The sequence below is a fragment of the Lentinus tigrinus genome (genome assembly GCF_003813185.1).
Source record: "Lentinus tigrinus ALCF2SS1-7 unplaced genomic scaffold L226scaffold_1, whole genome shotgun sequence".
NCBI lineage: Eukaryota > Fungi > Basidiomycota > Agaricomycetes > Polyporales > Polyporaceae > Lentinus > Lentinus tigrinus.
The window spans coordinates 600,018-616,740 of NW_027137910.1; the positions used below are offsets into that span (position 1 = coordinate 600,018).

A 16,723-nucleotide genomic window follows, 5' to 3' on the forward strand; every position below is an offset into this window, starting at 1 on the left:
GAGCATCGCGCAACAAGACAAGGTACAGGCATATGCTCGTATAACCAATGCCGCGTGAGTCTTTCCCGACTTCTCACATCACCGCGGTGCGCGTCCGGCCTCGTCCATATCTCGGGTCGCGTAGAGAGTACTATGGGCTCGGCGCGGATATATAGACATCGGAAGAATGCCACGGAAGTTCGTTCATAATGGAATTTACATCCGAGTGCTATTGTGTACGGGCGGGCGCAAACAAGGGGCATCGGCTTCGCGGTCTGTGCGCAAATAGACCGCGCGGGAGGTGGCGACAGAGACACATGCGGGACAATGGGAGCGGGCAGTGCAGGACGTAAAGTGGCAGCTGCAATTGTTCTCTATCCAGAGCGAGCGCGTCGGGCCACCTCCCAGGCGCTCGCCCACGTGTCCCTTCAGACGCCGAGGCAGACGAGCCTTGTCTCCGCATTTGGCAGCCGTTCAGGAAACGCTTTTGTTGCCCGTCCGCCTTTTGTTCTCGCTTCGTTACCGAGCCTGAGCCCTTCACGCCCAAGTCCGCCCCATTGTCTTCGCAGGCGCGCTCTGCTATGCACATGTCTATAAGTACTCCCGTTCAATCCGGCTTAGTGTTCCCTCACCCCGGACATTAGTTCCAACCAGCTCTCCTCTCCTCACGTTCCCTTCCAGACCAGCTCTTGTTAGGTTAGTTTCCTTGCCTTCAAAGTTCAGCATCGCCACTGACATTGACTCTTTAGACTTTCGTCGTCGGTCGTTCGCCGATTCGGACTTGACTGCTACACGGCCACACGCTACACACGACCACTCTCAGCACTTCGCATCTCATTCAGCGAGCCCACTACCGCACATTCTCATCGCAGGTCGATCACAGCTTTAACGACTATCATCCAATCCTCTCGCATCGGCTGCTACTCCCAGTCTTCTAATCCATCACGCCTTCTATCGCCATGGCCTCCTCCACTTCCTTTGGTTCCCTTTCCCTCGCTCTCGCTCAGGCGATCACTTATCTCACTCGCCCCCTCATCGCACGCTACTCTGCAACTGCGATCATCAAACTCCAGGTTGCTCTCGAGAGCAATCTGACGAAGCTCTTCACCCCCTCGTGGAATCCCTCTGAGCCCCTTCGGGGCTCTGGCCGTCGCTGCCTCACTCTCACTCCGGCTGGTCTTCCCCCTCGCTCCATCTACGATGCCTGCAAAACCGCCAACATCGAGTGGTCGCAGTGGATCGCTCTTCTCGGTAACATCGAGTTCGACCTCTTCATTGACCCCGGCTGCGTCTCGGTTCGCTTCGGCAACTGGGAGTCGGGCAAGGTCGGAAAGTTCTTCACCATCTGGTCCGAGGACACCATCGACATGATCGAGCAGAAGAAGGCGGCCGCGGAGAAGCAGGCTCGCCTCGAGGCAGAGCTCAAGGCTCAGGCTGCCGCGCGCGCTATGGCGTGCAAGCCTATCAAGACCTACGCTCAGCAGCTGCTCGAGGCTGACCAGGACGACGAGCTCTTTGCTATGATCGCAGATGAGGTCCGCGAGCCCGCCTGGCTCACTCCCATCCTGTGCGAGTTCCCACCCGTCCCCTCGCCTGAACGTTCCATCACCTCCTCGCCCATGTCCACCATCTCTACCCTTTCTTCCCATTCGCGTTCGAGCTCCTCCAGCTCCAGCTCCGGCTTCACCTTCTCTTCAATCGAGAGCGGCGACTCGTACAGCTCCTCCTCGTCTACCATCTCGCAGTCTTCCTGCGCTGCTTCGCCCACCAAGGTCAAGCTCTCCCGTCGCGAGCGCGCCCGCCAGGCACGCGTCTTCGTCGATAGCACGAAGACGGCGGTGACGAACTATGACGGCGGAAAGACCACCGTTCTCACCGGTGGCGTCATGCTTGGCTCTGGCCCCAAGCCAGCTGCGCCCGCGGCCACGCACAAGAAGGCGAACAGCTCCAGCTCGAACTGGCGCTCTCTCCGCGCCTAAGCGCGATTATCCCTCCTTTCTCCTGCTTCGACATCTTGCTCTGGACGAGATCCACGACCTCTGATGTGCTTCGGTCACGCAGAGAACGCCCATCACGAAAACCCCACGAAAATCATCAAGGCCTCGAATCATACCCTATACCGCGCATCGAGCGCCCTATTTGACCCTCTCTTTCCATCCTTGCTGGTCGAATGTGTAGCATGAACTCCTCGCTGTGTCGAACACTCCGGACTTTCGGTATATCTATATCACTAGGCAACTTGTAATTTCCGCATTTCACCTGTCTTCATATTTGCATTGGTCTGGTCATTTTGTATATTCGTAACCTTATGTAGCCGTCACCTGTAGTATAACAAAGCTGGTTTGGAATCCCCCCTTCTGATATCATGATTGGTTCAATAAACGTCCTTGGTAACACGAAAGGGTAAGTGTAACGTCAACTTGAATAGAGAAGTGGGTGAGGTGAATACTTCGACTGACTATCATCTGCGAAACTGGTCCTGGCAGGCTCTTCCATGAGTAACCGTGGATATGTACCTGTTCAAGTGGAGACCGCATTGGCCTCAGTTTACCGCTAGATCTCCTCGATCGCCCAAGAGTCGGTGGGGGCCCCACTGCACTTCGCAGTCGCGGATTACAGGAGCACATGAACACGCCATTGGCTCGATGAGTGTATTGATAGCCTTGTGAAGGCCTCAAGCTCGGATTGTCCACCGTTGGGTGTGGAAGACAGAGAAGATGCCAGTACTATAGCACAAGGCTGTGTGGGTGTGATAAATCGGGAATGCCCGACCCACTTCAACTTGCAAAGTTGCCATACATGGACCATGTCGTCATTCGGCATATGAGCCGCAGTGGCGCATCGCTGTGGATTCGAAGGAGTTGGTGGCCAAATAACATCATGCTCCCCTCGGGAGTCCAGAGTATATAACATCCCTAGTCAGTGTCGCCCTCTATCCAAATCGGAAAACGTCCTCCAGTGCCGTCGAGCTTGCCTTCGCCCCCTTCTTTCGTCGTCGCTTCCTCTCCCTCTTTCCTCGGACAAAATAACATGACCGCACACCAGAAGGTTCAATCCCTCGAGGACCGGAAGGCACGCTACTCGCAGGAGCTTGCCGCCTATACCCTCCGTCAGTGGGACCTCGTGCGTCAAGGGATGGAGGATGGTACCGCTGTCAACGGGTCCTCAAGTCAGGCCTCGCAACGGGAGAGGTCAGTCTCCACGTCGAGGGATTCCGAGAGGTCGTCGAGAATGCGCTCAGGTTCGTCTCGCATCGAGATAATCAGGCCAAGCCTAATCAGGAGACTTCCTCCATTTACAGGCATTCAGGCTCACGATTACGCTCAGAGCGCACACCAACACATGAACGGCGGACGCGCTGTCACCGCTGGACACGTGTAGTCGCATGTACGGAGAGCAGGTGCGTTTCCGTTGTCGTCGTCGATCTACCAGGGGGGTTAACAACAGTCCGCGCTTCAGATACCCCACGCTGTCTCTTGAGCATTAAATGGGCACGCCTTGGACATTGGTGTTGTTCCTGTTGTTCCGCATATCGTCATCTCTGGGCACGAACATTAGATCAGCCTGTCAATTTGTACAATAGCCACAATGAGGATGTAAAAATATTCTAGCCCTGATGCGAGCGCGAGAAGCCAGATCCACCTCCTGTGCGTGGTTTGTGCAAGTTTTTCTCGCGACGGTCAAGCATCATCATCACTGCGTCTCGGGCAGTGTGTTTTAGGTAGTGGATAAATCCTTGCGACGTGCCGTAATTGGCGGAGTCTCGCCGTTGCTTCACCACGGAACGAGTTTCCGAGGTATCGGTGTCCAAACAAAAAAGATCTGCCAAGAGAGAAGGATATAGCTCTAGAATACTCACTGAGGTAATGACACGATATGAGTAGGCATGTTGTATTAACGTGGAAAAAGCCTCGGATGAGCCTCACGTATTCCATCTCGGTGTGTGGGTCCACTCACAGAGTTTTGTGTTGACGTTCTTGAGAGAGATCCCAGATGCATATGAGCAAATATCAGTGGGCGTATCTTTGCACCCCAGCCTTTGGGAGCGTGTTTGAAGACCTAGTACTTCTCAACACCTAGTGTTCCCACTGAACACGACACATCACTGTTATGAGCTCACCTGGGGCGTGAAACGTGCGTCAGTGGAAGTGTGAGACTTGCAAGGTCTACAGTTACTTGTTCGACTGGTACTTATTCAGCGGTAACCGTACACTAGGTACGCCGTCCTGTTTGGAATCGCGAGTCGTTCACTCGGTCGCGTCTGCTCCACGTGGCTCGACTAGATAAGATCGAACGCAAGATCGGTTACTTTCCCCAACCGATTCTGTGCCTCCTCCGGTTTTCCGTTGGCCTACACCCACTCAATCCCCACCCCACCTTCTCGACGTCGTGTGCACCGCTGCCCGCCGCGAATAAGAGACCATCTCCTCACAACACCGTCTGTGGAAACGATGTTCAGGCCCACTTCTACCACACGCCTCTCTGCGCACCTCAGGCGCGCACTCGCCACCCATGCTTCTCCTCCGACCGCCCCTCCGACGCGTCATTCATGGACAAAGCAGGAGATCCAGAAGATATACAACTCACCTCTTCTCGATCTTGTATTCCGTGCAGCCTCCGTGCACAGGCAGTATCACGATCCAAGCAAGATCCAGCTCTGCACGCTCATGAACATCAAAAGTGAGTCCCCCCGGTCGTGTCATTTCGGACATTATTCTGAGACGCTTCATAGCTGGCGGCTGCTCCGAAGACTGTAGGTCACATCATTGAGCAAATGCGTGCGACCGTCTTACCCCCGGCCGCAGGCTCCTACTGCTCGCAATCCTCCCGTTACTCGACTCCGACCAAGGCGTCTCGCCTTGTCGACATCGAGCCTGTCTTGGAAGCTGCACGGAAGGCGAAGGAAAACGGTAGCACGCGCTTCTGCATGGGCGCGGCGTGGCGCGACCTCTCGGGTCGGAAGCGCGGGTTCGAGCGGATACTGACCATGGTGCGGGAAATTCGGGGAATGGGCATGGAAGTTTGCACGACGCTCGGGATGTTGACACCCGAGCAGGCGCGACAGCTCAAAGAAGCGCAAGTACACCTGCCACTTTGTCGTGCCACCTGCTCACACGCTTGATATCACAGGGGTCTGACTGCGTACAACCATAACCTCGACACTTCGCGCGAGTTCTACCCCGAGGTAGGCTGTCTTCAGCTGTTAGCTGCCGGAGTGGATGAACAGAGGTGTATCCCAGGTCATAAGCACGCGATCCTACGACGACAGACTGGATACCATCTCGGCGGTTCGTGACGCTGGGATCAGCGTGTGCTCGGGAGGCATCCTTGGTCTCGGCGAATCTGACAAGGACCGTGTTGGCCTCATTTGGGAGGTGGCGAAGTGAGTGTCTGTTCACGCGGCTCTAGGAGTCCGAGCGTTAACCCAGGCATAGCATGCCAGAGCACCCGGAGTCGTTCCCCGTGAACGCCCTGGTCCCTATCAAAGGAACGCCTCTAGAGAACAATGAGGTACGCTGGTCACTAGAGCGTCAGGAAGACCGTACTGATACGCGCGGTTGCGATAGCCGGTCCCCCACCAGACCATTCTTCGTACGATATCTACTGCCCGGATTGTCCTTCCGGGGACTATCATTCGACTCGCCGCTGGCAGGCAGACGCTAGACGAGACGCAGCAGGCCATGTGCTTCATGGCTGGCGCCAATGCCGTATTCACGGGAGAGCAGATGTTGACCACGCCTTGTGAGTGTGGCGCGAAGTTCCGATCTTGTTGTCACTGAGCAAGCACACGTTGACAGGCTCGCCGTGGGATGAGGACAAGGCCATGATGGGACGCTGGGGCCTCGAGGGCATGGGCAGCTTCGAGCAGCCCAGCGTCGCGCGGAAAGAAGGTGCTAGGTTGGAGGAACGCTCGGCAGTGCGTGTGGAGGCTTCGGGAGAAGTCGAGGCAAGCGTCTGAAAACTGCATGGAACGCCGTGCAGCGGACGTGCCCGTCAGTGCATGGCGTGTTTAGCCATCTATGGACAGTCAGGGAGCGAAGAGGGAACGGGCTGTAGAAGTGGAGAAGTCAACAGGAGCGGTGTCGACGAGACAGAGACGTCAACGTCGACGTCGTCCAGGGCAGAGTTTAACGGGCGCGGATGGCACTGCAGTGTATCGTTAGCAGGTTAGGATAGATTGCGACGGACCCGGGAGATTTGCGTGCAGATCCAGGCCCGGGCCTCATCTGGATTGCATCCCGCGACGTCTGGTGTATGTGCCTTGCAGGATCTCCCAGCAAACAAGTTTGGATTTGCCAAACTGGTCGACAGTGTCTCTCCGAGCGCCCAAAGTTGCCTCTTCTGGAGACGGTCGTTCCACCCGCAACATCCGAGGACCGCCACGCCGACGGTGGTTCTGTTGCCCCTGCCCTTCATCCGCATCTATCTAACGTCAGGAACGCCATCCGTGCAGCTGCACGCACCTTCATGCACACTCCTTGGAGGTCGGCAGATACACACTAGGTAAGGCCAACTCCCCGCCGCCGATTGATTCAGGCAGATTGCTCGAGACCGTGGAAGCATCTCGAGGCTGGCATCTGACCCCGACCGATGCCTGCAAAGGAAGCGTGGGGCTCCGAGTCAGGGAGCTGGCTGCCCCGCACCCCGGCCGAAGTGACGGATCGCAACAATCTCCGGCCCTTGACGCGTGCAGATGCAGCGATGAGATACTCTTGCGAGGAACTCGGAGCATGTCAGGCAGCCGCAAATGGCCAGGATAATTGATTCCTGGTGAGCACAGCATCGTCTGGAAAGTTATTTTGACTGATTCGTGCACACGCGAGTCGCAGGCTGAGCTTCCTCGACTGGGGTACCCCGCTGTCGGTCTGCTGTCCGCACCTGCAGCGGCGGGGCGAGCGCTGCAGGACCTGGGCCTGAAAAATGCGACAGGGCTCGGACGGGACATCATTCGCCCACAGCAAGCCTGCACAGCTTCTGTGGCTTCTCCGAGTGCGGCTCGGGAGCGTCTGCGCTCTTTGCGAGAGCGGTCCATCGGGAGCGTCAACCATGTCCGTCCGTGATCCTCCTGGCCCCCCTTGATACGGCTCCTTTGCAATCTTGTGCCGCCAAGGCGTGTTCCGAGATGCCCAACGCCATCGGACCATTTGTCCAAGCGTCCCTGCTCCGACGAATGACCTCCTTACTTCGGCCCTTATCGCGTCTGGAGCAGTCGACCAAGTCATGTAGGCATACCATTTGCCACAGCCGTAAGCATCCCTGGCGTCCTGAGACCGACCACAGGTCCCGAGTTTCCCCAGCGTCGTCCGTAATACCTGCGTCTATGCACCGAGGCTGGTGTCAGCTCCGCCCAACCTGGACTCGGCGGTTCGTGCAGTTCCATAGAAAGGTAGAAAAGGCGGCGCTTCACCTGCCCCCAACCACCACGATTTTTCGTCCATGGCGCTTCACCCCTTGCACGCCCCATGTCTGTTTCAGCTCCCACTGTTGGCGGCGCTAGGGATGGCTTCCTCCACGAACAACTCGGTCCACCCCACCCCTCCCGCCCCCCAACCCGTCCATTCCGTCGCCAGGGCTCCCCGTTCCTTCCCGCAAGAAAGGTACACCCTCCTGCAAGTGCCTGACTCTGGTGTAACTCACATCTTTGTCCAGATACGTGGCTGCACAAGCGCAGTATGTCTACTATGGCATCGTCTCTAGATTGCCCATGGTGGCGTGGGTGTTTTTGTGCCTTTCCCCCTGTCCTAGAACCTTACGCCTCGACCGACTACAGCCGCGTTACCCTTACTGACTACAGAGGCCGTGTCCTTCTCGACACCTTCGTCCGCCCTACGTGAGCCGCCGTCTCCACACATCCGCAGCCGATCCGTGCTTGCTGATGTTTCATCCGAAGACAGCCCGTCTGTGACTACAGAACGGAGACAACGGGGCTCCAAGCCCATCATCTGGCTGAAGGTACGCTCTGATCCCACCCGGAGTGTGGCGATTGCGAAAGACAGAACACCCATTCCCCTGCATTCTCCAGCGCCCATGTTCATCGAGGTCCAGCGTCAAGTCGCTTCCATCATAAGAGATAAAATTCTGGTGGGCTATGCGTTATGGGAGTTCCTCTCTGTACGTCAATCCGTACCTTCTTACGGCTTCCGGGCTGCTTACGACCGCTTCGTCGCAGGTAATGGGCTTGGCCCATCCTGCCATCAACACACGCGATACCGCCCTTTTCATGTCTTTTCGGCGGACTCTCGGTGTCCAGCCGAACATTCAAGTCGCTCTGAAAACGCTGATAAAACATTTCATGGGTCGAGACATAGAAGACCACGGCGACATTCCGGTAAGTTCTAGCTCAGCTATTCGACCTCGTACATCGGTGGTACTCACGAAGCCTCGAGCAGGTGGAGCGGGCTCGAGCAGCTCTGGATCTCTTCCGTTCATGTGAACAGATTTGGGAAGGCATCGTTGCCACTGGGGCCTGGCCATGCGCACTACCACCAGTTGAGTATCGACACTGCTTCACTTGATTCGCTTCCCTGCACTGTCAAGTTCCCATCACCACATAACCCCTAATGCAACGTCCACGGCACGGCACCGATGGAGGATGTACGAGTGTAATTATGCCTACGTTATACGTGCACGGAACTGCGCTTTGGACATGTATCCCTATCACCACCTTTCTGTAGTTCTTCATGCCCGAATGCTCCTACAATAATTCCTAATTGGTCATCATCATGATCCTCTCGATGGAGTGCACATTCGATACGAAGGCACTATATACAACGACAACAATGACTATAGAAATACAGAGTATTGCAGCAAGGGTGAATAACGACGGATCATAAGGCAGCGGCCAGTTCTACTTCGCGCTTGTTGAGACGGTCGATCTCGACTTCTAGCGCGACGTTCGCCATCTCTATCTGGAGAATACTGGAGATCAACTCCGTCCACCGTGTTTCCAGCGAGGTCAGCTGCGTCCCTAGACGCGTCTGTGGACATCGGCGTGAGACCAGGGGCAAACGGCGTGCTTCGCGGACGCTCGCTCACCTGGTAGTTCTTCCGGTCTCGGTTAACTTCCGTGGTCAAGTTCTTCAACTCTTCAAGGGCTTGTTCAATGTTCTGTGCAGCCGCCTCGTTCAGATAGTTGTGTATCCGCCAGGCGTTAGAACCGTATTGTTGCAGGAGGGCAAGGTTGAGATGCCTGCGCGGTTCGACAATGGGTACATACGAATAGAGAGCGAGGCAAGGACTCACCGTGTCTTTTGGTGCTCAAGTTGAGCCTGCGCATTGCCAAGCGCTTTTCGCCACTCCTCCTCGCTCTCCGGCGTCGTTGGGGCAGGGAGTTGGTACCGTGTCGTGTCTAATGGGGGGAGCAAGCGGTGGTTCGAGACGCGCTCCAGCTCAGCCTGCAGCATGGGATTGTTCTACAAAACATGTCAGCACATAAATAGCGGATGTGTTGCGTAGAACAGGGCGCACGAACAGCAAAGAGCGTCGGCTCTGGTGGTACCCCAGGATGGAGGGTTTGTGGCGGCTTTCCTTCCCGAGCCAGCTCCTTCTCGACTTTCTGCTTCAATATTGGGTATTGCTCCAGCTCATTGTCGTAGTACGGCAGAGAATCATATATCATCGAGGGTTGCGCAGTGCCGTTTGTTATTGAAGACATATTGGCAGGACGTGGTTGGAAGCGAGAGCGGACATGTCTCAAGCGCCCGTGCACTGCGTCAAGTCTGCGTGCAGCCGACGTCTGTTCCGCCCATCCTCGTCGTCGACCACCATGTCTCTCAGACTGGCTCGCTCCACGGGCCAGCTCCTCCGCCATGCCTCGTCTCGCCCCTTGATCGCGGGCGCAGTGCACCTGAGCCGTGCTCTCCATTCGTCCAAGCCGTCGCAGGGTGCGAAACTCGTCACGTTTCGCTCGCGTTTCTACCCGACTGACGACCAGCAGCTTCGACGTCTCCGTTCACGGAGCCCACTTCCCCCAACCCGACACTCACCAAATACGCGGAGACAACTGAAAAGCTTCACTCCTATGGCTCCTACCTCGTCCAGTGCCTCCCGAAGTACATCCAGCAGTTCTCGGTGCTCAAGGACGAGCTCACTCTTTATGTGGCCCCTTCCGGCGTCCTCCCCGTGCTCACTTTCCTCCGTGATCACTCGCAATGCCAGTACAAGGCCTGCATGGACATCAGCGGGGCAGACTACCCTGAGCGAGACAAGCGGTTCGAGGTCGTCTACCACTTGCTCAGCGTGAAGTACGGCGGCCGAATCCGTGTCAAGACATACGCGAGTGAAGTGGACGCCGTTCCGAGCGCGACGTCGCTTTTCAGGGGTGCAGACTGGTGCGTTTCGCTCGGATATGTGCTTCCTTCAGCACCTGCTGACCGTGTGCAGGTACGAACGCGAGGTCTGGGACCTGTATGGCGTGTTCTTCAAGGACCATCCTGACCTGTGCGTCCCGTCCCTAATTACCACTATGTGTGACATCTGACCGATGAAACCGCAGCCGTCGCATCCTCACCGATTATGGTATGTACACGAGGTGAAAGACCAATTCTATACTGACAGCGCTCTCCCAGGCTTCGAGGGACACCCGCTTCGGAAGGACTTCCCGTTGACGGTACGGAGTTGTGCGTTTTTCGGAGCGCCTTGGCTTATCTTTGCATCTGTACAGGGTTATACTGAGGTCCGCTATGATGAGGAGCGGAAGCGCGTCGTGTACGAGCCGCTCCAGCTCACCCAAGCCTTCCGGTCAGTATCGGTCTACTCAGTCTATTGGCCATATCTCACTTATCTGTGCTGTTCGAATTTTGTAGCAACTTCGATGCTTTATCACCTTGGGAGCAAATTGGCGATGGTACTGCTCCGAAGAGGCCTGACGAGCTCAAGCCTGTACCGCCCCCGCCCCCGCCTCCTGAGGAGAAGAAGTAGATGTAGCTATAGGCGAGCTGAGCATATAATACATAAAGTCTGGGTTCTCTTTCGGTGCCGTACATCCATCGTATCATCGAGTCGCTCAGTCCAACAGAAAACACCCCGCAAATCCAGTGGTATAGTTGTATCAAGGAGCAGGCTTCTCGGTGCTGGTATCCTGGGACACGGTCTGGTTCCGGGCACTCTTCTTATCCCAACCCATCCTTGACCCGATGTACTCCTGGCCAATGACCTCGGCACCAACCCTGATCGCCTCAACTACGAGGTCCTCCACCCAGTCATACTCGTCCCAGAGTTCAACCCATTTGTGCGGCACCGCCTGCGTGATAGTAGAATGGATGAGGTTGTGGTGAGGGTCAGACAAGCATATCAAGAATTGGAGAGACGATTGAGTCGCGCCGTCGGTGGCGTCGGCGCCAGGAAGTTGAGGTAGCGCGTAGGTCGTTGTGAAAGGCTGGACGCGGAGGTACACGTAGGAGTAGGTTGTAGGGTTCTGTGCCGAAGAAGCGGGTGGCTGTTCGGGCTTGACATTGCGTTTCATGAGCTCTTCGAGGTTTGCCTAGGGAACTAGTTAGCATGAAGAATGGTCCCCAAGTCCAGAGCGTACATACCTGTGCAAGCTTCAGGGCAGCATCATAACCCTCGACTGCGTTAAGTTCCCGTTTAGTATCTGTGGCGTCTCTGGGGCGCGACTCATCGCCACGGTTCACAACAAGGTCGCCGCCTTCGACCTGTTCCATGATCTAGAACCCGGAGATATGAGCGGCAGCAGGAGGAGGAACGGGAGCTACGTTGAACTTACTCGGGACAGGGCACGATAGACTAGGCTCTCGATTCCGTCGTAACCCTGCATGTCATGGCTCAGCCACACCTGTATGACTTCGTGCTCCGAGATGGGCGGCGCGACGGCGTTGAGTATATCTGTCAGCGTTGACAGGCCAACGCGCTTGAAATCCTGCCCTGGACAGGGATCAACATCTCATGTTTCTGGATCGACGGACGAACGTACCCAGCTTGTCGAGCTGCGCTGACTTGGCATACTCCAGCACACCCTCTCCCCACTTCCGGGCTTGCTCGTTCTTCGGCAGATTCTTCACTTGCTCGTCCACCACGGACCTCGCCTGCTGGAGCGCGGTGCTGGCGGTCGACCAGACACTTCCCCACCCCCATCCTCCGCCGGACGCAGCTTGTGGCTCTTGAGGTTCAGGCTCGGATTTGGACGGTGTGACACTGACGCGGGAGCTCGAGGACTCTGTCCGGGATAGAGAGACGGCGCCGGGAAGAAGGGGTGCGGGTGTGCCGACCTTGACGCGCTCTGTGCTCTTGCGCACTGTGGGCGTGCCGGCTCTCGAGAGTGGTCTGTCAATGTGTACGCTTGGACGAGGTGGTTCGGAGCTCTTCTGAGTTATTTCGTCAATGAATGCGAAGACCTCCGCCTCTCCCTCGGTAGGTTGCTGCACCCCTGGTGCAGAAGGCGGCGCGCCTACAGTCTCCGGAGGTGCGAGGTTGTCGAGGTCGTCGAGAAATTGGAGTGCTTCCTCCTGCTTCGACTTGGACTTGCTGGCCATGGGGATTAGCACAGAGATCGAGTCTGGGTCGTCGCGGTCGTGAGCAAGAGAAGTAGCGCGCCTTGCATACCAGACGCGTGCTACTTACTTACTTGTAAGGTGGCGAGAGGCGCCCATTAGACAGAACTTGTACCCCAACCGCCGTAGTACCGTCGTGTGCGTCTTGCTCATTCCATCTCAGAGCGCATTCCCAACGAGCTTGAGTATACGCCTCCGGTTGTGCTACCTTCGATCATCTTCCTTCACTATATCTTCCGAGCTCTCCCAGCGTCCCAGTACCCCGCCACTGAATGAGCCACCGTCAAGTCAAGTTCAAGTAGCCCTTCCTCTAGGACCGAATGGCCAAGAGAAAGCGTCCCCAGGAGTCCGAAGAAGAGAGTTCCGAGGAAGAGCAATTCGTAGTCGGTAAGAGAGACAACCGGACGTTCGTGCTCCGGAATTGACTTATGGCGCATCACATACGGGTTTCCAGAAGTCATCAAGGCTGCTCGTGTAAAGAACGGTTGCTGGGTACGTCTTCTGTTTGTTATCCGTAGAGTGACTCTGAAACAGCTTCATCACAGGAGTACCGAGTCAAGGTGCTTACCCCATGAAAGTTCCTGCTTGGATAGCTGTCCTGATTGTCTGTACAGTGGGCTAACTACGATTCTTCGGATGACACGTGAGTAGCGCCCAGGAAGGTTATAATCTATAATATCCGCTACTCACTGCGTACAGATGGGAGCCTGAAGAGAATCTTGCGAACTGCCGTCGCCTGCTTGACAGTTTCTGGGACGATGTCGGACTGGATAATGACGACTATTTCGAAGGATACCAAGTCAAGGCAACGCCTACATGGATCAGTGCGTTAGCTGTCGGTGCTCATGATCGTCGGCTCACTTGTTACTGTTACAGAACTGGAGAAGAAGCTTTTCGCTGGAACCCTCAACAAGCATGACCCTGAGGAGAGTAGTAGTGGGAATGATGAACCCATGCCGCCTTCGTTGCCTCGTGTCAAGGCGGAACCTACGAGCAAGGCTAAGAGCAAGGTATTGATACGTCCTTCGCTCTCGTACGCGGTAATCCCAATCCAAGTTATGCAGGCACCTGCGATCAAGAAGCGTGGCCGATCACCAAAGGCCAAGTATAAACGAGAACGTTCCTTCGTACGTGTGATGTAAAGTGAGATGTGTCTTATAGTTGACATATGATCTACAGAAAGATGACGACGAAGAATCCGACAGTGTGCCCTTATCTGCAGTTAGGAAGAAGGGGAAGCAGCGCGCAAAACTCATCGTTGAGTCGGTCAGTCGTAATCGCTGATGCTGTTTGTTTAGCTGACTGGTGTCTAGGATGACGACGATGGAGACAAGCCGCTAGCAAAGCTCAAGAAGCCGAAGGCGGCTCCTAGTATTCAAACCTCGGTACGACTAATACAAATGGGAAGAAAAATTGATTCTCACCGATCACCTAGACGAAGCGTGCGGAAGTGCGCAATCAGGAAGATGCTGAGCAGAGCGATTCCGCCGGCTCATTGTTCTCCGAGAGAACAGAAAAATCTTCTCCAGAGGTTGCGCTCCATTCCCTTCCTCACACAAACGATCCACCACCTACAAAGAGCAGTATCCCCTCAAAGCGACCGACGTTGGAAAATGCATCAGGGCAACGCAAGCGGCAAGTCATGGAGATGCCTATGCCGATCACTGGAACCGCTGGGAACGCGACGAAAGCTCGTCTGGCACAGAGGATACCTCCCAACATTCAGCAGCCACCGACGTCGAGCAAGAAAGATGATTTCCTAAAGACTGCTAGATTCAAGAAAAACACGCATATTGATACTCCAACCGTCCCACCTACCAAACCTGCTCTACCTCCGTTACCCAGACGATCAGGCTCTGCTTCAGATCATGCAGCTTCTACATCGCATGGACAAGGTACCACGATGATGGAAACACACTCCCCGCTTTCCGTCAACCAGCCATCACTCCCCGTGGAGCCAAGGTAGGCCTCAGCTTAGTGGGAAGGTTTTGTGCTCATATCCTTCATAGACCAACAATTCCGTTACCTCGTCGTAACCCCTCGCTACAGCATCAGGTACAATCTCCGGTGATGGACCCTATGTCAGAAGCCAGCAGGTTCCTCTCAGACATCATGCCCGCTGCGTACGCCCCCCCCACAGTTATGTCATAAATGTAATCGATACTGACTCAATCATAGAATGGCCTCTCCCATGCGGTGCGTTCCTCTGAAAATTCTCCATTGATCGCACTGACGTCCGTCTCAGAGATGACCAGGTTTCTGACATGCGGCCACCTCCTGTAATAGTGCGACCAGCGCAAACCAAAGCCGCCGCATTGCCACGGTAGCCGTCATCTTATTTCCAAGCGAAAAAGGCTAATGTTTCTATAGCATACAGAAGAAGTGGAAGTGGACTGGCGATCTTTTCATGGATGTCAGTCGCGAAAAAGCAGAGCGGGTTTGCTCGGTTCTTCTCTCAGACTCAACCGACCCTCTCCCCAATGGGCTCCGCTTTAGCATATGTCTGACAGGGGACAGTATACGCCTTTCGGCCTTATTTCACCTTGCCTCGTTACCGAATTTTCTCTTAGCGTCCACGCGGGTGCAGCAATTTGCGAAAGTTGGTCCTGCAGAGGAGACGGACGCGGATGCGATCAAACAAATTGGCGTCTACATGATGAAACATTCCTTTGTACGTGTCCAGCGACTTATGGGAATCGGGTATGGCTGACTCTTCTTGCTATGCAGTTCTCCTTCGCACATCTCTACATGGAGAACGCCTCTGTGGGTCTGCTGATAGTATTCCCTACTGGACACAAGATCGCTACGGATGTACTCAAAGTTCCTCCTACTCTATCGAGCGACACGCCTCTTCAAGTTGCCCTGGTTCCCTGGGAATTGACCACCAAGGAGTTCCGTGCGAATACGTGGAAGATGAGGTCACCGACACTTGAGCGCACCTTGGACCCTAAGTTCATTCCCTTCCTTGACTCCGCCGGCCGACAAGTGGTCACGCAGCGACGCTTCTACCAGGCGCTTCACATCCTTGGTTTTCCTAAGGACGTCTACGACTATATGACTGCTATGGCTCGTACATACTGCATCTGGATAGGGGATGCAGATACCACGTCAACGGGCGCTGGCTACGAGACGACTCTACTGAAGCTGGTCCTCTCCGCATGCAAGGGGCAAGACGTCGGCTTGAAGGCTGACGTCAAGATTATCTTCGTTCACGTCGGCGGCCTCGCAAGCTTGCAGCAACTAGTCGCGCTGGCCGAGCGTCGCATGAAGACTAATCTCCGGTTCGTGACATACGGATCGCACCCGAGCGTGGCTCGCGAACGATGGGGCATGCGGGAGATTTATCCTATCGGTATGACACTCAATTCGTTCGGCGATTGTTCCACCACAGAACTAATGCTCGGTAGGCGGTATCGTAACGTTCACTCCTACTGCGATCATTCAGAACCATGGTCTGCTCTTCAAGCGTATCAGAAGGATCAAGGAGCACCCGGTTTGGGATTGCTATGTTCTACCCTCTGTAGTTGCGATGGTAGCCAAGCTTACATGCCAAGGACAACATCCGCTGCGAGTCTATGACGAGTCAGTCGCCCGGATCGAACAGCGTGACAGCCCCCTCACTAATGTTCCTATATTTCAGTGGGGAGTTTGTATACGCGGAGCTGCTCGATTTGATTGAACAGGGGACACTTTCCCTGGCGCAAGCACCACAGGTCACCCCGGTCCCCCTCACGCAAGATGACGCCTCCTTGGCGTGGACACGATGGACTCTCCGCCTTCCTTCCATGAACGCCCGACAAATACTCGAGGAGTGTCTCAAGCTCGCGGCGGAGCAATTCGCGAACACTGCCGAGGCTGACCTTCCACGAGCCATTGAGGAGGAGATAGCCCGCGACCTCTCGCGTCTCCAGAATCAGCCTGTTATCATGGACAACTACCGACGCTTCACAGTCGTGAATACCCAACATGACAAGCATCTCTCCCGTGATATGCGAGGTGTAGGTGCACTCCTGAGCCTGCTCCAGTTCATGCGCTGATAGTCCTTAGTTCGAATGTACCACCCTCTCCAATTTCAAGTTCGGCGACGATTGCTTTGAGTATACGACAAAGCCTGAAGTGAAGGGTGCGGAGCAGAAATGAGGTGTATTGTCGGCGGCTCTTGTATTAGTCCTAAGTACATATCTTCTGCTTGACATTATTGTACTCGATTACAGTACCGTCTACTACATACCGTG

The 16,723-nt window shown here is 55.4% G+C and overlaps 8 protein-coding genes across 8 annotated transcripts; 6 read left to right on the top strand and 2 right to left on the bottom strand.

The window, feature by feature from the left end:
- The first annotated feature begins 461 nt into the window (after positions 1–461).
- On the top strand, positions 462–2,364 carry L226DRAFT_527990 (uncharacterized protein). Its single transcript, XM_067679236.1, has 2 exons — positions 462–675; positions 729–2,364. The coding sequence occupies exon 2, from the start codon at positions 939–941 to the stop codon at positions 1,956–1,958; it is 1,020 nt and encodes a 339-aa protein (XP_067542303.1). The 5' UTR covers positions 462–675; positions 729–938; the 3' UTR covers positions 1,959–2,364.
- Positions 2,365–2,859: 495 nt separating this feature from the next.
- L226DRAFT_607000 (uncharacterized protein) lies at positions 2,860–3,692 on the top strand. Its single transcript, XM_067685731.1, has 3 exons — positions 2,860–3,220; positions 3,281–3,379; positions 3,439–3,692. Exons 1-2 carry the CDS (start codon positions 3,010–3,012, stop codon positions 3,358–3,360), a joined length of 291 nt encoding a protein of 96 aa, XP_067542304.1. The 5' UTR covers positions 2,860–3,009; the 3' UTR covers positions 3,361–3,379; positions 3,439–3,692.
- Positions 3,693–4,260: 568 nt separating this feature from the next.
- L226DRAFT_527992 (biotin synthase) lies at positions 4,261–6,290 on the top strand. Its single transcript, XM_067679237.1, has 8 exons — positions 4,261–4,659; positions 4,712–4,732; positions 4,785–5,055; positions 5,110–5,164; positions 5,220–5,362; positions 5,415–5,490; positions 5,547–5,721; positions 5,778–6,290. The coding sequence occupies exons 1-8, from the start codon at positions 4,431–4,433 to the stop codon at positions 5,936–5,938; spliced, it is 1,131 nt and encodes a 376-aa protein (XP_067542305.1). The 5' UTR covers positions 4,261–4,430; the 3' UTR covers positions 5,939–6,290.
- A 1,111-nt stretch (positions 6,291–7,401) lies between these two features.
- L226DRAFT_6356 (uncharacterized protein) lies at positions 7,402–8,629 on the top strand. The gene is made up of 6 exons (XM_067687115.1): positions 7,402–7,577; positions 7,630–7,810; positions 7,871–7,932; positions 8,003–8,091; positions 8,150–8,308; positions 8,370–8,629. The coding sequence occupies exons 2-6, from the start codon at positions 7,653–7,655 to the stop codon at positions 8,493–8,495; spliced, it is 594 nt and encodes a 197-aa protein (XP_067542306.1). The 5' UTR covers positions 7,402–7,577; positions 7,630–7,652; the 3' UTR covers positions 8,496–8,629.
- L226DRAFT_496792 (breast carcinoma amplified sequence 2) lies at positions 8,600–9,634 on the bottom strand (the record flags this gene model as incomplete). The annotated part of the gene is made up of 4 exons (XM_067677578.1): positions 8,600–8,957; positions 9,016–9,169; positions 9,223–9,392; positions 9,452–9,634. 4 exons carry the CDS (start codon positions 9,632–9,634, stop codon positions 8,808–8,810), a joined length of 657 nt encoding a protein of 218 aa, XP_067542307.1. The 3' UTR covers positions 8,600–8,807.
- Positions 9,635–9,745: 111 nt separating this feature from the next.
- Positions 9,746–11,303, top strand: L226DRAFT_607003 (F420H2 dehydrogenase; the record flags this gene model as incomplete). The annotated part of the gene is made up of 7 exons (XM_067685732.1): positions 9,746–9,863; positions 9,917–10,310; positions 10,363–10,419; positions 10,475–10,497; positions 10,548–10,588; positions 10,643–10,719; positions 10,785–11,303. 7 exons carry the CDS (start codon positions 9,746–9,748, stop codon positions 10,897–10,899), a joined length of 825 nt encoding a protein of 274 aa, XP_067542308.1. The 3' UTR covers positions 10,900–11,303.
- On the bottom strand, positions 10,874–12,523 carry L226DRAFT_527995 (uncharacterized protein). Its single transcript, XM_067679238.1, has 4 exons — positions 11,912–12,523; positions 11,705–11,862; positions 11,514–11,645; positions 10,874–11,461 (listed from the first exon to the last, which is right to left on the bottom strand). Exons 1-4 carry the CDS (start codon positions 12,468–12,470, stop codon positions 11,030–11,032), a joined length of 1,281 nt encoding a protein of 426 aa, XP_067542309.1. The 5' UTR covers positions 12,471–12,523; the 3' UTR covers positions 10,874–11,029.
- Positions 12,524–14,752: 2,229 nt separating this feature from the next.
- Positions 14,753–16,628, top strand: L226DRAFT_541401 (uncharacterized protein; the record flags this gene model as incomplete). Its single annotated transcript, XM_067682052.1, has 6 exons — positions 14,753–14,811; positions 14,859–15,159; positions 15,216–15,840; positions 15,896–16,070; positions 16,129–16,486; positions 16,536–16,628. The coding sequence occupies 6 exons, from the start codon at positions 14,753–14,755 to the stop codon at positions 16,626–16,628; spliced, it is 1,611 nt and encodes a 536-aa protein (XP_067542310.1).
- Positions 16,629–16,723: the final 95 nt, after the last annotated feature.

What these genes read in the sequence shown, in the direction of transcription:
- L226DRAFT_607000 (XM_067685731.1), top strand. Translation starts at nt 3,010, where the DNA reads ATGACCGCACACCAGAAGGTTCAATCCCTCGAGGACCGGAAGGCACGC. An exon ending in GTCGTCGAGAATGCGCTCAG is followed by an intron (nt 3,221 to 3,280) that starts GTTCGTCTCGCA and finishes CTCCATTTACAG; the next exon opens with GCATTCAGGCTCACGATTAC.
- L226DRAFT_6356 (XM_067687115.1), top strand. Translation starts at nt 7,653, where the DNA reads ATGTCTACTATGGCATCGTCTCTAGATTGCCCATGGTGGCGTGGGTGT. An exon ending in GACACCTTCGTCCGCCCTAC is followed by an intron (nt 7,811 to 7,870) that starts GTGAGCCGCCGT and finishes TTTCATCCGAAG; the next exon opens with ACAGCCCGTCTGTGACTACA. An exon ending in AGCCCATCATCTGGCTGAAG is followed by an intron (nt 7,933 to 8,002) that starts GTACGCTCTGAT and finishes TGCATTCTCCAG; the next exon opens with CGCCCATGTTCATCGAGGTC.
- L226DRAFT_527990 (XM_067679236.1), top strand. Translation starts at nt 939, where the DNA reads ATGGCCTCCTCCACTTCCTTTGGTTCCCTTTCCCTCGCTCTCGCTCAG.
- L226DRAFT_527995 (XM_067679238.1), bottom strand. Translation starts at nt 12,470, where the DNA reads ATGGCCAGCAAGTCCAAGTCGAAGCAGGAGGAAGCACTCCAATTTCTC. An exon ending in AGCGCAGCTCGACAAGCTGG is followed by an intron (nt 11,863 to 11,911) that starts GTACGTTCGTCC and finishes ATCCCTGTCCAG; the next exon opens with GGCAGGATTTCAAGCGCGTT. An exon ending in TCTATCGTGCCCTGTCCCGA is followed by an intron (nt 11,646 to 11,704) that starts GTAAGTTCAACG and finishes TCCGGGTTCTAG; the next exon opens with ATCATGGAACAGGTCGAAGG.
- L226DRAFT_527992 (XM_067679237.1), top strand. Translation starts at nt 4,431, where the DNA reads ATGTTCAGGCCCACTTCTACCACACGCCTCTCTGCGCACCTCAGGCGC. An exon ending in GCGCGACAGCTCAAAGAAGC is followed by an intron (nt 5,056 to 5,109) that starts GCAAGTACACCT and finishes TTGATATCACAG; the next exon opens with GGGTCTGACTGCGTACAACC. An exon ending in CGCGCGAGTTCTACCCCGAG is followed by an intron (nt 5,165 to 5,219) that starts GTAGGCTGTCTT and finishes GGTGTATCCCAG; the next exon opens with GTCATAAGCACGCGATCCTA.